The following is a 21,672-nucleotide window of genomic DNA, read 5'->3' on the forward strand; positions in this document are numbered from 1 at the left end:
TGGCAGTGAATTGAAATTAAAAAAAAAAAAGACTGATTCTACCTATTACTGTTTCCTCTGGTGCAGCCCACGTGCGTTCATATGTTCTGTATATAATCATCATCTGTCTGCTTGTAGGTTTTATGGTCCAGATTCTTATGTAAATTGTCACCATAAAAAACTACTTTTTCTCCCGACTTGTTCTTTTGTTCGATTAGGAAGATACATTGTTTTTTTTTTGAGTGAAGGCTTAGGAAGATACATTATTGTTAATATCACGGATACTTGTTCTGTTGGTGTTGTAATGATTCCATTCCACCTTATGTTTTTTAATTCCACCTTATGTTTAATATAATCAGATGACAAAAAAGAAGAAGATACATTGTTAATATGATCTAAATATATTTATAAGAAATATAAAAATGACTGGTAATTACACAAATAATAGATCACCTTATAACCAAACATTTATAAGAAGAATAAGTGTATTGGATGTCAAAAAGAAAAGAATAAGTGTACTGAAAAATGTAAAAATTTCGATAAAATTTTGACAACCGAGAAAATGCGTCGGATATGGAACCCGTATATTTGATGATGTTTTAATATGTTTTCAATTGCATAACATACCATTTTTGTAATTTTCAATACATTACTTTTAGGTATATAGTCATGTGGTAATATTTCATTTGCTTATAAAACTATCAGTTTTTTCTAAAATGCATTTATATGCATGAAAGAATGTGATGACAATCATGAGAAGTGTTACTTGGAAAAAAATAGATTTACTCATTTTATTCAAACATAAATCTTTTTATATATGCATTTTGATCAAAGCAAAGGCTTTCAAATTCGTTGAGTGGTATGTTGAACGAAGTATAAATTTTAATGTTTTTTTACCAAATTGAGAGCAACGTGAATCAATGAAAAGTTCTATTTTTTTTAATACAAATATTACAATACCAAAAATATAATTTTGGCTTATTTAAATGCATTATGGCTTTGTTAATTGCGCAAAAAAACGTTTCCATAGATTTTTTGAAAAAACAATTCTAAGAAAATTGAAAAAAAAAATATTTCGGTTATATTTTTAAAAATATTATATCAGATATTTTGTAAATATATTTTCCAAAAGGTTTATCCAAATTAATAAAAATTGGTAAAAATAAATCAAAACAATAATCAATAAATTTATAGTAATGAAAGTAACGGACTGATAAGAGTTATAGGGTTTTTATGTTTTATTTATAAATACAATCAAAATATTATAATAAATCAAAAATAAATAGTTTATTGTATATTGCAAAAATACATCTAAAATTTTAATTAATAAAATTTATTTAATTTATTAGTTTTAAAATTTAGCATTTTCTCTTATTAAAAACTTGTACTGCTTTAAATTATTTGGAGCTATTGTTTAAAACAATACTCTAAAATTAAACCAAACATAATTGTGCTTTGAACTTTTCTAGATTTGTAGGAAGATGCTATTGATTTATGAGTTTCATTTTCCTATTTTACTTGATAGTTCTTTTACCATTTCTCTTTTCAGTTGTCTATTTTCCTTTGATATATTTTATACCTGATTTGTTATTATTATTTTTGCAACTGTTTTATACATGATTTATAAAAGGACAATACAAACGATAAGGTGTTTTACCATCAAAAGATCACTAATCATAAAGAAAGATTTTTAACCAAACCCATTAAGTAACAACATGTTTGAATAAACCCTTTGTAAAAAAAAAAAAACAACATGTTTGAATACCCTTTATAAAATTACATGTTAGCAAACAGAAAAAAAAGGATGGGTTTAGCTGTTTCACTGGTTGACAAAAAAAAAATTAAAGCAAAAACTTTCACTGTTGTCGTTGCTGATTTGCATGTGCGAGAGAGGGAGAGAGAGAGAGCATTGGGCCAGACAGAAAATACAAGTCCCCCGAGAGATGCGCGCTACAAAAGGAGAGATGGGACATTTATAGACGGACCCCATCTTTTGTCAGAACTCTATTCACATCATCATCAATTCAAAATCATTTATTATAATAAAAAGTTATTTGGAAACCATTATTTATAAAAATAGACAAATTAACGAATGGGAATCCAAGACTCTTTTGGTGGGATCGTTTTTTCCGGCACTAGTTGAAGAGGTAAACTGTGCCTTGGGCTAGACTTCGATGGAAGCTCATGCTCTTGCTTGGTTTATAAATGGAGTTGACATCGTCTGTGTCTAATATATAATATGTATGTTATGTTATATGTTCATGAGGAATGTAAACAGTTCAAGAAATGATGGTCTTGGGTTTTCTCGTTTAATACATTTCCTCTTTTTTTTTTTAACTCTTGGCTCTACCCCTCCTCTTTTGGTTTCTTCTTGCAATGCTCAAATGTGATGTTTTGTTCCATTCGTGCTTCATCTCAAATGCTATTTATCATAAAATATCAGCATACTGCAGGCTAAAGCATTATATTTTGAGAAATCATACGTAAACCATCTTAACTTTATAAGCTAGTTTATAGGTTACATATACCGGGTTCAAATATATGTTCAAATACAATAGTTAGGTAGCGTCCTACAGAATTTGGTGATAGAACATCTGCAGTATAAATATACTAGTTTTGTGTTAACTAGACATACTTAAAATGAAGTTATTGAAAAAGTATCAAAAATATCGAAGCAGTTTGGTAATGCAGATAGTTTAACATTTTTTTTCTTTTAAAAACTTCTCTCTTATATGGTTCAAACAAGCAAATTTTCTATTTTATAAATATTATTACAGTAGGACTAAAATAGATATAAATAGAGGCCACAAATGACATGATATGGTAGAAGAGTATTATTACTGAACGATGTAACAAAATGAAAAAAAAAACTAGAGAAACTATTAATGGGTTGTTTTTTTTATTGATGGGTCGTTACCACTAAACAATGGCATGATTGTTAATCTTGTGAAATGGCAGAACGAAGAAATGATATTTTTGAATGTTTTACTCCTCCCCCACAGCGCACCGCAGTTAACAGTAACAAATTTTTTTACATCTACCATATATCTATACGTTTTTATAACTTTTGTCTCAATCGCTCAATCCGCTGTTATCATTCGGAGCCATATATTGGGCTTACCAAATAAATGTTCATATATGATAATTAGGTAGCATCCTACAGATTTTGGTGATAGAACATCTACAGTATAATTTTATTACTTTTGTGTTAACTAGACAACATACTTAGGCTTCAAATGTTTTAGTCCGTCCCGCATCGCACCACAGTTAACAGTAACAAAAAACCTTTACATATACCATATATTTATACGTTTTTATAACTGTTAGAACGGCACCGCAATTGTACCGTTTATCCCATACCGCTCAATCCATTGTTACCATTTGGAAGTTTAAAATAAAGTTGTTGTAAAATTATCAAGAATATTAAGCAGGTTAACATTTTTCTCTTTTAACAACTTCTCCCTTGTATGGTTCAAACAAAAAAAATTTCTTATTTTATAAACATTACAGTAGGACTAAAATAGAACTGAACGACGTAACAAATGAAAAAAAAAAGAGAAACTATAGATGTGTTTTTTTCCATGTTGATAGGTTGTTACCACTGAACAATGACCATGATTGGTAACTTTGTAGAATGGCAGAATAGTGATTTAAACTTGATTCCGTATGATTTTTGCCAATCAACAAAAGTTATGGAATGGAGAAAAAGACGCAAAAATACAAAGAAAAAATTTATTAAGTAACAAAATGTGTTTTAGTAGATTATTTACAAAATCAACACTTTCACATTACTAAATTATATGATAATATCATTTTAAACTTGTAAATAAATAGTAATAATTTTTTTAAATAGTTATGTTGTAAAAAAACTATATTATGATTTTTTTTATAATATTATAAGATGTCAATCTATTATTAAAAATGTATTGAAAAATAAGCTAAATATTTATAATAAAAAGTAAAGTATTTTTAGCAAGTTTTAGTTATTTTCACATTTTGTAATAATTAGTTTAACTTTGGTGTTTTCTTTTCCTTATAATATAGTAAATATCATACAAACTATTTTAATTAATATATTATCATTCCGTAATTTTAAAAAAAAATCCGCAGTTTAATTAATTTTTTTTCATAGCCTAACTATTTTTTTTCCACGATTCAACTATTAAGCAATGTTTACTAATCAAATGAAATAATCAAGGTGGACAAGCGATGCATGGCTACCACTTACGACATACTATATGAAAGACCATTAGTTTATAAAACAGAAAAGATGGATCAACTATAAACCGACATGAAAACAAAGCCATGATGCTGTTTGTCTTGTGATGCAATATTTGAATAAACAATCTCGTGGAAACATGTAATTCACATATTTTAGTTATCTTTTATTAGTCCATAATTTCGATCCATACAGCTGCTAAGCATTTTATTTATTGATGTGAAAGAGAAGCTAAACCTACCTTTTACTTTGCATTTACTTAAAGTCCACCTTCTTTTTCTTATAGTACTAAAAACACCTATATTGCAATTAGGTTCTCGACATAAAATTTAAAGACTAAAATTTATTATTTTATATAATTTGATCATATAATTAAAATTAATACTAGAAAAGAAAGTATACCATTTCAAAAACATGTTTTTAAAACTTTTGATGAAATTTTCATAATTTCTCGTCTTTTATATTATTCCATATTTTTAATATTTGTTAGAATCTTTCAAAATAAATGTTTTAAGCATTCAAATAGAATTAGGGAGTTACCATATTCGATTCTATAGATTAAATTTATATATTATGATTCAAAACAAATGACAAAATATGCTATTATTTTTAGCGTCGTAAAATTTTAAAAACTTTGAAACACATATATGAAAGTTAAAACACTTTGAAAAACATATATGAAACACATATACTTTGAAACAAAATATGCTATTATTGTTCCTTGTTAGTTACATATTAGCTAAAGCAAAAACAATATGAAAGTTAAAATATAGTAAGATATGTAGATTTATATATTCACTAATAAAAATTAATATGAATAAATTTTCATAAAGGCGTATACAAGAATTTAGGTCAAATGTCTTTTCGCTTTTATTGTTATTTTCAAACAGTAAATGTTGTTTTGCCTTTCACCAACTCAATGATTTTTACTGAGAAAATGAGATAATTTCATATGCATATTTTGTTAATTTTGTGTTTGATACGAGAAATATATTTTAAACATAACATTTTATATACCACGCATAGTTGAAGTTGTTGTAGATATTCAAACAGTTTATGCAAAATGCATGAAAAAAATATGTATCCAAAATTCGAATGTCATTGATAAAAATATATTTTCTACCAAAAATGAATAGAAGTATTTTTATGATATTTTCCCCATATCCTCGTATAACAAAATTATTACTACATCTATTTAGAAACAGTACTTCGTTGTTCTAATAAAATTATTTTTGTTACAAAATGTTATTTTCTGTTGTCTAAAATTTTACATTTTCCAAAGCATAGATGTATAGAAAATTATTCTCCGATAATAACGATTTAGGGTATGAGAATAGTACGAGAACGCACGGTTATAATGATTTTTTTATTAATGCATAAGACCTATAATAATTACTACTAATTAGAGAATGTTTTGGCTTATTGATTAAACATTAATTAATATTTCCTGAAAAGCTCACTCAATCAGCTATATTTTTGAGTTTGGCCGACAGAACGGACAAGGACGTAGTCCTTTTAAGAGCAATTCATCTAACGGTCAAAAATATTGTTGTGTTTTAAGTATAGAATGGTTATAAATTAATAATGAAGATTGACGTAAAAATGGAGAAAAAGGGTAGGAACAAAAAACTCATGTTTGATTACTTCTATAAGTAGTAATCAAGACCAACGAGACAACACAAGACATGAGTGTAAATTATAGAATGGGGTTAGATTTAAGGAGACGAAAAAGAAGAAGGGTCAATTATTAAGTGACGACAGAGATACTAACAAACTGGGATTTGAAAGTTACCATACGAAGAAAAGAAAAGAGCTTTTAGAGACTGCCTCCTCTTCGCAGACCCCTCATCACTTCCACTTAGTCTAGTCCCAAGGACTGTCCTTTACTGTTGCTCTCTTATTTTATTTATTGCATTAACTATTCTTTTTATCTGTTTATATTATTACCATATAAATATTTGTGTCCATCTTCTTGTATGCATAGACTCAGTGGCCCACTTCCTATCCTACCCTATTGAACTAGTATTAGTAAAAAATTTACTTAGAGAAAACTGCTCACGTAAAGAAAACAACAAAATGCAAAATCATTTGATATTTTATCGAGTTAATCTGGAAAATAGTCAGGTAGAATGATTTACTAAAAAACGAGAAATTCATGAGTTGTTATAATGAAATAACAATAACGTACTGGCGAAGAACTGATATGAAATTATCGTCATTCAACTACATTGTTTTGGTCTAGTAATTTCCATTGGACGAAAAGGCGTCTTGTTGGTCTAGGGCAGGCATCGTTTTCTATCTAGTACAAAATTGCTAGTGTCCGTCATATGGCCAGGTGATGTAAGTTTCTAACTCTCACGTCTGGTGAACCGAGCTAACATGTCACCGCTGGACACCCTTGGTTAATCGAAAAAAATTATCGTCATTTTATTTACTTTTAATTATATTTCCATAGTTCCATTTAATAATTTTTACAAATAATTATACCATAATCAACCGTTAACACACTATTATGACACTTTCTATGTTCTTCACCATTTAAAAACTTGTCATTTATTAGTTGACAAATAATTTTACTAAATTTAACACGCTATCATTTTCTCCTTATGTCTTTTGTATAATATATAAATTTTTATTCTACATAAAAGATCATTAATGACTATACCAATATTATCGAAAGACTCAGTCTGACTTCGTTTCAAAGAGATTGATTCCAGATAATATTCTTATAGTTTATGAAATGTTTTATGGACTCAGAAAAAATAATTCCTGGAAAAACAAAGTTTTTAGCGATCAAAATGGATATGAACAAGGTTTACGATCGGGATAGAATAACTCTCTATACAAAAATTGTTGCTGAAGATGGGTTTCTCCTCTAAATGGGTATCTTTGATGATGGCGTGTATCTCCTCTCTTAAGTACAAAGTACTCATAAATGAAAAACCAAAATGACATATGATTAAGACAATGTAATCCTTTAACACCCAATTTGTTTATTGTATGTAAGTAAGCACTAATTGCAAGCATCCAGAAGTAATAAAAAGAAAAACATTTAACAGGCTTGAAGATAGCCAGAGGAAGTTGAGTGCTCTCTCACTTATTATTTGCAGCGATAGGCTTTTTTTTTTTGCAAAGCAAATAGCCGAGATTACGAGGTTATTTTGAGGATTCTTAAGGATTATGAAAGCGTATCAAGACAACAAATTAGTTTTATGAAATCTTCCATCCAATTTGGGTATAAGGTCCCAGAAGCCATACAAATAGAAGTTCAACAGTTACCGTGGACCACTACCATCGAGGGAATGAAAAACTATTTAGGAATACTGGAAAGTTTTGGTGGCTCTAAGACACATTTTTTTCTTACGAGAAGTGGCAAAGAATTAATTATAAAATCATTGGTGTAGATCTTAAAAATCACACTAGGTATTTGGTAGTTTGTTTATAAAGATTATGGAAGAAATAATTTGGACAATGATGTCCTCAGAACACAACAATATAATCAGATTCCGGTTGACAAAAAGTGGACTTTATTAATAAAGATTGATTGAAATACAAAGGTTACAATGAATGTAATAAAAATGATAAGAGCTAAGAAAAAAGTATTGAGAGTCAGAGGTCGAGGTTGAGGTCGTGTGTGTATCGTGTATCCAGGGTTCAGAATCTCTGTTCTCTCTTGATCTTCTCCTTTTTAATAGTCGCTCCTCTCTCCGCCTGTTGCCGTGATATCCAAATTGGTTTGTTATTGGTTCCAAGATATTAGGCTTTGTTGGTTAGGATCAGAGAATATTCCCAAGAGACCGATTTATTTGTCTTTGTGAGGGCTTTCGACCTTGCAGCTTTATTGTAAGCTCGGGGTCATGTCCCGATCGACATTGATGAAGTCAGCCTTGACTCTCTTATAAGGTTTCCCATGCTTTGTCAAGATATAAGCCCAGCAATAATGATTTGTAAACACTAGTTCTAGCTGTCGTTTTCTATAATCGAAAGTGAATAGTTTGCCATCCTCCTTTACTAGGGTTTAGAAGTCTTTTTATCGATTATCATAGGGTCTGGCTGGTTTTTTCGCTACCACCTACAAAAACATCTTTTGGGGTTTGTAGTTCTTGTTGGCGTTTTGAAGCAACGACAAAAACTCTATAAGCTGTTTTAAACCTTTTAAAATCAAAAGTTGGTTCTCGCTAGCTTTTACGGCTGCAGATGGATAAATTAATTTAAATTTTAAAAATAAAATATTATAAATAAAAATATATATATAAATTTTAAATTTTAATTTAAATTCACTAACTGTATCATAATTTATTTTGTAAGAACTTTAAACGAAAAATTATTCACTATAATTTTTAAACATCTATATATATACATATATATAATATATACATACATAAACGAAACAAAATATTTTTAAAAAAAGTTCTAATATAAATCTTCAAAATAAATCTTATTAACATTATAACCTTCATTTAAACTACAAAATAAATACATAACGTAATATTGTTATTAATTATAATAATTATTGATAATTATTATAATTATTGTATTTAATTAATTATTATTATAATTGTTATATTCAATTAATAATTGTTATATTATATCATAATAGTATGTTTTTGATATTTTTATTATGTTAGAATAGATTAATATTGGTAATTTATTATTAAACCGTTATAATATATCATAATCAATCAGTAAAAAATATTTTGCAAACGCACAAATTTCTGACGGCTATACAAGTCATACAAATCGCTTATTAACGTTAGAATCACAACAATCCACATCCGTAAAATCTCGCAACCGCAACCGATGTGTGTCAACCGGTCAGACTATAGTCGAAATCTAGGTTAGATCTTTCTGTATCCTAAAATCTAAAAGTTTATGCAGGAGAAGAAGACCCTTGTCCTGCTCAAAGAAAAGAGACTTGCTTCCTGGATTAATTGTACACTTTCCCCTTTTTCTTCCGAATTCATGTTTGGACTCGTGCTCTTTGCTCGACCGAAATCGTACCTTCACAGCAGATTTTCGGGTGGTGTGAAGATCAGGACGTCACTTCTTAAAGGTTATCCGGAGCACCCCGGCCTGGACCATTCGGGGATCCAGCAGGAAATGCTTCATTTCGAAAGCGTAGGACGCTGGAAGAGACCAGGATCTCTTATATTGCTAAGCACGGAGCCTTGTAATCTAGAATCTTGTTAAACATGAAATAGATACATTGACAATCCTCCTCCGTACCATATTTAGAATCCAGACTCTGTACAACCTCATAACTATTAAACGTGAAGGGCCCAAGTTTTGCGAACACTTTCCGTGTAATCTTGCTCCCCTCTATTCCTGAGACTCTGAAAACCCAACATATATGTCTGGCACGCATTGTGCATATTCCTGAGACCTTTAAAGTTTGTGATGGACCTGTACAAACAGAGATAGTAAGATTAAGTCAATGTGATTATGTGAAAACTGAACATGACACAATTCAAAACTTTGCATGCTTTGTCTCATAAGATTTCCTTTGTTTTTAGGATGACTCCAAACCATACGGTACCAGATAGAAGACCAGATTATAGTAACCTACTAACCTTATAAACTCTTAATAACCTTACAATCCACCAAGCCCAGTAACTAGATAGAGCTAAGTATAACATCCCTTATCGTCAACAAGATATCGGAAAACCATTTACGAGAACCCTTGTATCCGTTACTTTTGAAAGCATAAGAAAACCTGAGAAAATGCAATAACCATGTAGTAACAGGTGGTACCAAGTTGTTATGTAACCTCAAAATATAGATTGACCTGTTACGTAGTAAACCCTTTCACCGTGAGGGTCAGACAACTAGCCGCATCTGATTCAGGTTAGGAGCTCTCTACTTCCCACGAAAATTAAAAATAACCACACCTAAATAGTTTATGCTATGAAGCCACTTAGAAATGATTCAAGGTTAGAATATTTGTAATATCTTGTGCAACACTCCATATCCTCAATACCAATGACCAGAAAGAAAATAGAGACAAATGACTGGAGATAAAACCTCAACATGAATTCATTATTCAGGGACCTTGCAAACAATGCAATTTGATAAACAAAGAAAAGCCAATGAACTTTATTCCTAACTAGGCTTTATCTTATTTATGAAATTAAAAAAAAAAAACTATTAAGCCACTTCCACTTCTCTATTCCTGACTAGGTTTTTATCTTGGAAGTAGCCTTCTTTGGAGGTAATGGTCCCTTTTCACCATTCTTGTTTGGCTGCTTGGACATGAGTTTTTCCACCAGTCACCTTTTTCTTGCGTTTCCCACCATTCAAATTTCCTTCCTAGTCACCTGGTCCTCCTGCGCTTCCTGGTTTGTATTAATATCATCCAGCTGATCATCCTCCATATCAAAAACCTCTTCTGCATCCCCAATCTGATTGAGCAGGAAGCCGAAGCATTCTTTTGCCACCAAAATATAACCTTTTGAAAATCTTGGATACTGAATACAACGGTCTCCCAAGTAAGAGAAACTCTGATCTTACTAAATCAACACAATAATGGAGTAAGGTTCTCTACAGAACATGACACCTCAGCTTTTAAAATGTCTAAGGGATTGACATGTCATAAACTGAAAAAACTAGAAAACTAATGAGAACATTTCATTTATACACGTCATTGCCATTGTGTTTCTTCGTTCATATCACTGCCAATAGCCTTTCTAATGTCGAAACCCCACATTTCTGGCTGTGAAAGGAGATCGACGATGACGATGACTGTTGCCGCAGAGGACTTGGCCGTCGCGGAAACCAAGGGAGAATTCAGATCTTCTTCGTACTCGTGATCGTCGTCTTCGTCGGGCGCGTTTGGCTCAGGCATAACAGCTTCTTCGTCGGAATCAATCTCTCCTCCGCCGCCGCCGGCGCTGCTGTCTTCCTCCAGCTCAGGCGATTCAAGAGAGAAGACAGCCTCACGATCGTCCGATGCCATCTCCCAGAAAATCACAAACACTTAGCAGAGAAACAAAAAGTGGAAGTTGGAATCGATGTAGGAGTTCAAATCAATATATACGTATACATATATACAAACTATCCACATTTCTGGCTGAGAGTCGAATTACGAGATGGGATTTTCATTCTGAAGTTAGAGTTTGTTATAGAGATTATTTCACAAAAGACGGTCAAGATCGAGAAGGAGATAAACAACATAAAAAAAATTTTCTTTGAAACACAAGATGAAAGTGTTTTCTTCTCTGCAAGGTAAAAGCAAAAGTATTTGTGAGAGCTATGGTTTTGGGAGGTTCAAAGACATTGACACCTCGAAGCCATCACAGTATATAATTTGCGAAAAGAACAGAGGAACATCACTATAAGAAGAAGTGGGTGACATTAAACGTAAACTCATGTCAAGACAAAAACTTTTTAAAAAAATCAATATATATCTCTTTATGTTACAGTGACGAAGAAGAACTCTATAGTGGAGTTTTGGATAACTAAAAGAGTACATTTCTCTACCAGAAACATGATGTCATTGTAGTTGTTACTTGTGAGTCAAGCTAAAATTAGTACATTTTATTTTATGAGTTCATGTAAATATTTGAAATTTGATATTTCAAGTGACAGCCAAAAGTGTTTACTTAAATTTTCGTAAGTTATGTTCGATTACCTTCCAAAATTTACAGACACTAGATCCTTTCTCTGCGCTACGCGCAGATAATATATTTAAATTTATTACATTTATCATTTTTATTTGTATGCAAATTTTTCTATATTAAATTATATATAACTAATTTTTAAATTTGATTTTTTTTTATATTTTTAGTTTGAAGTAAATATTTCTATTATATGTAACATAATTAACTAAGAAAATATGAAAAATCAAGTCCGAGATTTTAGAGTTATGTAAAAAAAATATAATTATGTATAGAACACAAATTATCTTAGTTTAAAAGATCGGAATCTCATCTCGAATAAATTTACGAAAAGAAAAAGTACTCCAATAACCTACTTAAAATATAAAACCTCCTTTTAAAAAAAAGCATACTTAATAATATTTTTTTACGTGTAATAGTTGAAAACTGACAATTGAATATCGATCTAGAATATTATTTTAATATATCTAATGTAAAATATTAATTGTAATAAACAAATTTTGAATTTTGTAATATTACATGAATTAGAAGTCTTTAAAATCTAAAATCTATTTTATTAACATACTATATATTTTATTCATTTATCTTTACGTTACAAAATATTGCTTTAGTTTTATTTGTATATTATTTTTTTAATAATTTAGATTCTTTTTAAGTAATTTTAAAATTATCAAGAATATAATATATTTAATCTCATTTTTATGTGTGTTTGCGTTGAGCATATTTAATTTGTAATTTGTATATTTAATAACACCTTATTGCGTGTCGTTCTATGGTTTTAATAAATATGTTGTCATCTCATTTTTATTACTACTAACATGATTTTTTAGTGATCAGTGATAATGTATTTTTAACGTTATGTATTATATTTTATTGTATATTTTTTAACTCTTTGTGATGGCACTTTTTTTAGAATCATTTTAATTATATAATAGGTTTCAAGATGTAAATAAAACTGTGTATGTTGTAAATTTAGATTTTTTAGTGTAGCTGAGTACTATAAATTATAGAAATTATATTATGATTTTATTTTACTAAATCTTTCAATCTGTGTATTTTTTTGTTTTATTTTGTATTTTTACAATTTTATTGCATTATTCTTTAAATACAGAGAATTGATATTTCCAATTTTTGTTTCATATACCTTAAAAGTCTTCGGTTGATTTTTGCTTGTTTTCTTTCTCTAATTATAATGTACAGTTCGACCGTTTCTTCTTTTTTTTGGATCAAACTACTAATATCATCAGATAGAAAAGCTTAAACTCTAAGAATTGAGTGAGTATTTGTGCTAGAAAAAACTGATTTAACCAATAATATAGTGAAATATTATAATATTAGAAGGTATGGAAAGTCTTCTATGTTGTCCTACGCTGGACATAATTAAGTTATTGCCAATTGATTTTATATTTGTGATAACTGGAAATACATCTTTATGTCTTCCTTACATCATCCTTAATTGATTTATGGTTCGACTATTTCTAATATACTGAGAGTAACATAAAATTAGATGTTGATTATCTCCTCCCAATTAAGAATGTACAGAATGAGAGAAATTCAAGATGAGATCAGTTTACAATTTTGTCTTCATATCTATATAGAGTTAGTTTATAGATTACTCTATATGTTTCAAAATGTAATCAATTTTAATTAAAATATGTAATATTTAAAAGTTATTACTTTAGAAATCTGTTATTTAATATATAAATTTAATCAATTACACAGTAATTTACATAATTTAATTGGCTACACAATATCTAATAAATATAAAGTTACATTGAAATATAAAAACAATTTATATAGTGAAAAAAAAATATTTTTAAACCATTATTATGTTATAAAACAAAGAGAATATTCAAATTATATTGAACATTAGAATAGTAAAAATCAGAAAAGCTGAAATCTCAACGTCGATCATTTACGTTGGCTATGTTATTAACTTTGAAGATAACGTGAATGATAAAGAACAAAAATATTAATTTTAGCTTCAGTCTTTTTTTTAATCAGATTAATTTTAGCTTCAGTCTTTTTTTTAATCATTTTACCAAAAAGAAAAAAATAACAGAAAGATGACTAATAAAAAAAGATACAAACAGAGTACTGCAAAAAGGTGTTGATCACAATAGCAAACATTATAGTCTCAAAAATAGTCAACTTTATATTAAATATTAGTCAAAAATAATAAAATATATAATATTAATAAATTTCATTTTAAATATAATTTAACTTTAAAAAAATTTATCATTGTACATGGTGCAGAAAAACACCTAGTATTATTTGAATTTCAAAAACTATATGATGCACTAACTTTTTGTGACAAATCAAATTTAAGGAACTGAGCAAGAGATTGAGAAGAGGGATGTGGAGAGGTACAAAGAGTCTTCACTTGATGAGTTATAATGGAGCATTGAAGTGTCATTGTTGTAGTCGTAGAAGTTATACCGGTGAAGTTGGGTAGACGAACAGATTTGGAGTCGCTGGAGATGTCTGAGGCAAGTTGGCTAAAGAAAAGGAAGCTATAAGTTATACAATGGGCTGGCTATTTTGACGGGTTTGGATGGTTCGAGATCCATCATCTAAACATTCGCGATGACGTGGCAGTTTGATTGGTAGAGAATATTTTATCCTATGTGGCACTCCTAAGAAGCCTCAAAATTAGTAGCTTTTATATAGTAGGATTATATAAACATAAAATACTACAAAACCAAACTCAAAATAGTTGGGTTTATAGTTCAGACCTCTTTGTTAATTTAAATGACCCAAAATTTGGAACATCAAAGCAAAACCTTTTAGTTAGTTTCTACAACAATAGTTATGACGTGAATGTTAATATACATTTATGTTTTAAAAAATGTTATTTTTGCAATATGTGAAAACTATTTAATTTAATAAAATAAAAACTAATCACATTAACAAAAAAAAATTATAAAAAAGACCGCAGCGTAGCGCGGGTAATTATCTAGTTATTCTAAAGATACAAAAAAAATCAACAAAACAATCATTTTACTTTTAAACGAAACTTTTGATCATGCCCATATGGGAAAACCCCTTAAACGTTAAGCGAAGTCGGACAAATCACAATTAAATCAAGGAATCGGAAATTTTTGTCAGAAACAAAAAGAATAATTTAAATATCTTTTTTTTTTTGATCAAAAAATAATTTAAATATCTAAAGACGAGAGGACTCCTGTTAGCATTGTTACCTCTTGCGGATATCCGGCAAGGTAGCTTTCTGCCTTTTGCTTATTCAATATAAAGCCCAAATAAGATTTACAGCATATTCCTCCATTTACAAGGATTGAACAAATTTGTATATTAATCGAACTTTTTCTTTGATTACAAAAAAATAACAAGTAAAAACACTTGTAACGCAAACTTGTGAGTAAAGATAACGAGATGAAAAAGAAAGCCCATGAAAAAAAAAACTCTAAATGGAAAAAAAAAACGATAGGAGGTTAAGATTTTGTGATTTAAGAATCGATGAGAAAAGAACTGAAGCTCATGTTATTTACTCAGTTTGTTGTTCGGAATCGATGTGACCAAAGATATCTGGACAGTCTTCCCATGATCCGCTCTCGCGGGCTTCCCAGTACCCTCCTTTGTATCGGTAAGCCTCGCTTCCTTCCTCTTTCGTGAACCACTTCGGCTTCCATCCTCTCTCCTGCATCTTCCTAGCCTGTGACACGCACGGGCCAGATGTGAGTTTTGATGTGATTATAAAAACTGAATGAAATACGGACAAAATAGTGCAACCGTATGAACATCATTTTAAAAGTTAAGACTACAAGTATATACAAAACCCAGATTTTAATTATTATCTTAAAAATATAAGATGGGCATATTTTATACGAATTAACAAAATAGTATATATTATTATAAATTAACAGATAGTCCATAACGAAACCTTGACTGTAAAATATAGAACTTAAATATGAAAATGGTGTATCTTATTATTTTTTTTTTAAAGAACTAGCCTTTAAAAATAAACTTGAAACATTTTAGCCTTTCTTCTTAATCCTCCAAAACATACTAATTCAAATTAACGAAGAAATTAATTTTGTTTTTATTACTTTCCTTGTATTCAAAACCGAACTGAAAACCAAACCGCACTTGTTATATTTGGTATCCGTAGTGAGAGACTTGTATTACCTGACGTTGTCGCTGTTCGAGCCGCAACTTCTCTTCGTTGGCCATTTCAAACTCTCCATTCTCCAGATACCTCTGGTCCGGTCGCAGCCTTGAATCTGTTGGTGGCAGCTTCTCCTACATCCATATCTCATTCATGGTCTCAATGTCTCACTACAAGAAACAATTTATGAAAATAACAAACATAATCATCTGCGCCATTCACCTTTAGCCCGGGCGTAAGCTCATTCAGCGTCATTGCAAAACGTGTCAGATTATACTTTGTTGGGTTTCCAGGAGGCTTGCTCCGTTTCCATAGAAGTTGAGCTCCTGACATATCTTCGCTCAATTTCCCTTTCCCAGAACAATCACCAGTGACATAGTGCATGCTCTCATCCCATTTCCCAAACATCGTTGCCACTGTCTTCCCACTCTTATCTTGAACTATACCATGAACCTGTGAAAATGAACAACCGAATGCTCACTCCTAAATATAACACGTGAACGCATTCATCAAGTGGTAACATGTTGAAAGTAGGTAGGTACCTGGTGAGGATTCCGGTCTATGATGGACTGTTCTTTGAATTTAAGTTTACAAGAGTATTCAGCACTGCCCTCAATACGCATTGTACCGTAGTGATCACAGTACAGTTTGCCAAGTATAAGATTGTATATTGATGTAGTTACCTAAAAGTTCAAATCGTTATATTAATGAACAAAGAACATATTAAAATGGATATTTGATTGGTACCTTACTCCACTGAAGGATTTCTCCATCATCAAATTGCAAAGTCAATACACCAACAGGATCAAGCTGAATTGACCGACCCCAAAATTTACTCTTCAGATTGCTGTCTGCCCAGAATTTCCATCCCGTGCCATCGCAATGGCATGCCACAACCATAGGGTGGTGACTGACCTGAAACCAAATCAAATAAGAAGTCTGAATAGCAATTGCTAATGAGTAATTACAAGTTGTGAACTGAAACCTTTTCGGAGAAAAATCGAAGGCCTTTGTCTGGATAGTCTGCCTCGTATGTTTCACCTAGCAATGGGTTAAATGGTTTGCAGATTCTTCCTTCGGTTGATGCGTACCCAGATACAGCAAAAGCAGCTACGTTAAGAATCCTCATGAGGCTATTTCCCTGTAAAGTTTTCACGTAATGAGCAATATTCAAGAAGCTACCCATAAGGGTCTTTAAATGGTACAAAGCTTTTACCCTTTTGCCCCATTCAAATGCTCGGTCAAGAAGGTATGAATATTCCAAATCCTCAAAACACTTTTGTAGAGAAGATAGTGGCTCGTTGAAGTAAACAGGTAGACAAACTTTTGTAAGATCCTTGCCAATATTGTCTTTGATCATTGACCAAAGGCTCACACTTTTCTCCTTTTCAACCGGCTCAGGTAAGCTTTTCCTCCTTTTAACGTGTGGATAGTCGCATCCAATAGACTTGATGGAAGGATCGATATCATCTTCTGATGACCCAACGCCATCACCATCAGAAGAAAACGACGATGTACGAAAGTCAGAACCGCTACTTTTGAAAGAACTTGAAGAGAGGAAGTCACGTGTATCAAAAAAGGTGTTGTCTTCCTCATCAGTTTCTGCATCACCTCGTTCATGATCATCATCAGATTCAGTGGCAGTCCCTTCTGAGGTAAATCGAACCAAGTCAATTGCAAACTCGAATAAAAAAAATACAAAGCTAAAAGAATAGTAAACTCGCCGACTAACCACTGCACTTCTCATGTCTTAAATCAATGGAACCTCCATTTACAGCCTGCCTTTGACTCTCATCTACAAGTGTGTTTTCCAGATCAACCTTTTCTGTCTATAGAATCATACAGGAAGAGCAATTTCTTAGCAGCGTTGAGTAGCACAAAACACAACTAAAACAATCAATCTAAACTCTGGTTGATCATACCTCTAATTGCCTAAGGGTGTCAATGAGAAGCCACTGCTTCTGCTTGAGAAGCACCAACTGGCTCTGAAGAGCAGAGAACTCAGACCTCATAATCTGCTCACAGTCCTGAATAGCTAACTCACTAACTCCTTCATCAATCAACCGTTGCCGAAGCTTCTCAGTCGACATGGCCAAATTGTTTGTAGGAGCCATCAACTCACTGTTGGACATCCTCGGAAACATATCTTTAACAGCTTGCAGTGCCTCAACCCAAGTTGCTCGGTCCTCTCGCGTATCTGCTCGCAAGTGGAGCCTCTTGGTGCCAGTGAATATAGAAAACCTCTTATCATCTGATCTGCTCTCCCGCACCGACGAAACCTGCACACATCAGACATCAAAACCTTCAATAATTCCACTCCTAGATTGTATCAATTTATTACGAGGAATCAATCGAACCTTGAGATGGACTTCTCCGAAAGGCTTGCGATGGAGATGGCTGGCACCATGCTTGTTGTGGTGGTGGCTAGAGATCATACGAGCAGACTCCTCTCCGATAACTTTTGATCCCTTTTCGGATTCAGGACTGAGGAAGATCTTATCAGGTCCATGGATTTTATAATACGAAAGAACACCATCCTGCAACACGAACCACCTTGATCTCCATCCCCTCCCGTAATTCACCCACTTATGCAATATCCCCGCGATTCCATTCCCAACGATGTCGTTAATCTTCACATCAACGGGCGGAGGTTGACTCTGGTGGTTGAAGGAGAGACTATGGAGGGGATGGCGGTTGGATTGATGACGGTGATGGTTATAACTCTGGGAATGGGAAGCAGATCGAGTCATGATCGGCTCGGATCGAGTCACACCGGGTTGCTCCGGTAAAGGCATCGGGAGAGAGTGATCGGAGACGGTAGAGACGCAACAGAAGGAAAGCATGTGGATTACGATCGATGCGCGGCGGACGGCGGCGGAGAGAGGGGGAGGAAATGAAGAAATAACGGTTGGTGAAGGGAGCGGATTAAAAAAGGAAGGGGGAAGAATCGAGAGGTGGTTGTTGGAAATGGGTCAGAGAATAAGCGGAAAGTTCGGTAGCACAAGGAAGAAGAAAGAAAGAGTCACCGAAGAAGAGGAGGAGGTGATGCTTTTTTTTCCTTCTTTCTTTGTTTTAATTTAATCTACTAATTTTGTTTTATTCCAGTGACTTGCGAGGAAATTCGGAGAGGGGGACTTGCATTTTCTTTTATTTTTTACTTTGATATATTTTATTGGAATTAGAATGGAGTAAGACAAAAACCAAAAAAGAAAAAAACAAATATACCAAAAAGAAAGAAAGAAAGATCTTGTTTTTCTATTTGAAAGAGAAGGAATGGTAAATGATTTCGGACCAGCTCTATCATACTCGAGAATATGCTCAAGTGAAAACATTGTAATTTAATTGATTCTTAAATATGATATAACGAAATATTACATACGATTTTACCGCCGATAATTCTATCTGTCTTATTAAGATTCACGTTTAACTGTTGAGCCGCCCTATAGTTTGTAATAGCATAATTTGGAGTTAAAATAAAAATATGATACGGTGAATGTGACGTATAAGGGTGGACACTTTATCTGATATCCGAAGCTGCAGCCGATCCAAAAAAATCAAACCGAAATCCGAACCGAAGTAGCAAAATATCCGAACAGGTGTAAAATTAGGAGAGATTGAATATCCGAACCCGAATGGATATCCGAAGATAATCGAACATATGTATAATTAACCATATATTTTTAGTTTACATCTCTTATTTTATATAAAATATTTATATTTATACTACACATACTTGAGTTTATATGATATACATAGAATTACGGAGAATATGATTTGCTACTCACTTAAATTTTTTTGCAGACATAAAAAGTATAATTTTTAGTGTATATGGTCTAGGTTTCAAGATAAAAATATAATACACGATATATTATGTTGTATGATTTTTTAGTAGTATGATTTGATATATTAATAATCACGCAAAACGTGATATTCAGTTTTGATATTGTTCCCAAAAAAATACACTTACTATATTTTTAAATCACTGAAAGTCTGAAATTCTCTCATTATTTCTATTATATCGCCTTTGTAAAAGAGAATATGCCAAATATATACCATAACTGATCATTAATTTAAATATCACCTATTATGGTAGGTAATATATTATATTTGAACTAAATACTATAAACATGGTAATACCAATATATTTAGGAATATTTTTATGATGCTTAGGTTAGCCAGTCAAATATTTACATACATATACAACTTATTCTCACCTAGAACCCAATTGTGAAACTCTCTCCTATACGCAACAATGTCGATTGTTCCAATAAATATTCCAAACTATGTTCCGGTGAACATGCTAGAACCACCCAATGAAACTAAAAAAAAATTGTGTAAATATTATTTATAGTATTTACTCTGTGAAGTGATTTCGCTTATTTATCATCTTCTCCATAATTTTATGATAAACCATTAGTACAATTAATTTATATCATAAAAATGTATTTTAGTATATATTTAATAATACTTAAGATAATTAATTAATGAACAGATCATCAACTCATTATATCTCAAAAACTCGGGATGTTCAGAGAATCAATAGTTCAACTGTCAGAAAGAAAAAAAAAAGAGATTTTTGTGACTTTGTGCCTGTGACTTTCTGAGCACCGGCGCTGAAATTTCTTTTCTAATAGTCTTTTCTTCTTTGTTCTCCAGCATTAATACTTAAGATAATTAATTAATGAGCAGATCATCAACTCATTATATCTCAAAAACTCGGAGTGTTCAAAGAATCAGTAGTTCGACCGCTAAAGAGAAAAAATGAGATTTTTGTGACCTTGCGCCGGTGGTTTTCTGAGCACCGATGCTGAGATTTCTTTTCTAATAATCTTTTCTTCTTTATTCTGCAGTATTAATACTTAAGATAATTAATTAATGAATCAACTCATTGTATCTCAAAACTTGGGGTGTTCAGCGAATCAGTAGGTCAACCGTCAGAGAAAAAAAATGGAGATTTTTGTGACCTTGTGCCGGTGGCTTTCTGAGACCAGCGCTGGGATTCCTTTTATAATAGTCTTTTCTTCTTTGTTTTCCAGTCTTATGGCTTTATTTTCGATCTTTTCCCTAAGTTTTCGGAGATATTTTCGTTTGCCGTCAGCTTTTGTAATATGAGTTATGCTCGTTTTGCTATGTTTTATTGTTGTAATGGTTATCGCAGATTGTTCGACGAGTTCAAGAGTAAACTTTTTGGAAGGAATATCCTCCTAAACAACTTTAATCAAAGAAAAATATCTATCTTTATCTAGAGAACTTTTCTCGTGTAGGCAACACAAGTGACTGCAGCCCGTTGTGATCCGGGAAACCACTTCGATTGTCAACAAGCGTGAAACAGGATCAATTTGATATCAATGTATTGTCATCATCCAACCAATCTTTGGTCTGGTTTTCATCATTGATTTCTCTTGTAATCGTAATTGCCAGATCACATTTTCTGTCAAGTTAGATTGTTTTCTCAAAAGCTTGTTTAGACTTTCTTGATGCATGTACCATATCAGCTGTTATGTTATTCTGTTTGATAGACAATATTGAATAAAAGAAGTCTTAGACGAAAAAGTTAATTAATTAACGAACGGATATTGAAAAATTCTACCAATATATATATATATACTATTATTTAAAATATTTTTTGAGTATATATATTTATCATCGTATTTGGGGTTATTAACTAAATAAATAAATTAACAATAGATATTAATGAATTTTACTGATAATATCATAATTAGGTTTATCTTATA

General features: G+C 31.5%; 1 protein-coding gene across 2 annotated transcripts; it reads right to left on the minus strand.

Moving 5' to 3' along the window:
* Positions 1–15,023: 15,023 nt before the first annotated feature.
* Positions 15,024–19,086, minus strand: LOC103858469 (oxysterol-binding protein-related protein 1C). 2 transcript variants are annotated; one of them, XM_009135835.3, is made up of 10 exons: positions 18,295–19,086; positions 17,860–18,216; positions 17,670–17,766; positions 17,154–17,587; positions 16,923–17,078; positions 16,685–16,852; positions 16,480–16,620; positions 16,160–16,390; positions 15,958–16,071; positions 15,024–15,484 (listed from the first exon to the last, which is right to left on the minus strand). In XM_009135835.3, the coding sequence occupies exons 1-10, from the start codon at positions 18,778–18,780 to the stop codon at positions 15,317–15,319; spliced, it is 2,352 nt and encodes a 783-aa protein (XP_009134083.1). In that variant the 5' UTR covers positions 18,781–19,086; the 3' UTR covers positions 15,024–15,316. The 2 variants fall into 2 exon arrangements, with proteins under 2 accessions (XP_009134083.1, XP_009134085.1); XM_009135837.3 differs by having other exon boundaries at positions 17,154–17,584; positions 18,295–18,780.
* Between the last annotated feature and the right edge of the window lie 2,586 nt (positions 19,087–21,672).

This window comes from Brassica rapa, chromosome A03, assembly GCF_000309985.2.
Source record: "Brassica rapa cultivar Chiifu-401-42 chromosome A03, CAAS_Brap_v3.01, whole genome shotgun sequence".
In the NCBI taxonomy this organism is placed as follows: domain Eukaryota; kingdom Viridiplantae; phylum Streptophyta; class Magnoliopsida; order Brassicales; family Brassicaceae; genus Brassica; species Brassica rapa.

Bases quoted from the DNA above. Each gene is read 5' to 3' on its own strand.
- LOC103858469 (XM_009135835.3), bottom strand. From the start codon at position 18,780: ATGCTTTCCTTCTGTTGCGTCTCTACCGTCTCCGATCACTCTCTCCCG. The intron at 16,621-16,684 runs GTACCAATCAAA...TTGAACTTTTAG, and splicing joins AAATCCTTCAGTGGAGTAAG to GTAACTACATCAATATACAA. The intron at 16,072-16,159 runs GTGAATGGCGCA...ATATGGATGTAG, and splicing joins AGCTTACGCCCGGGCTAAAG to GAGAAGCTGCCACCAACAGA.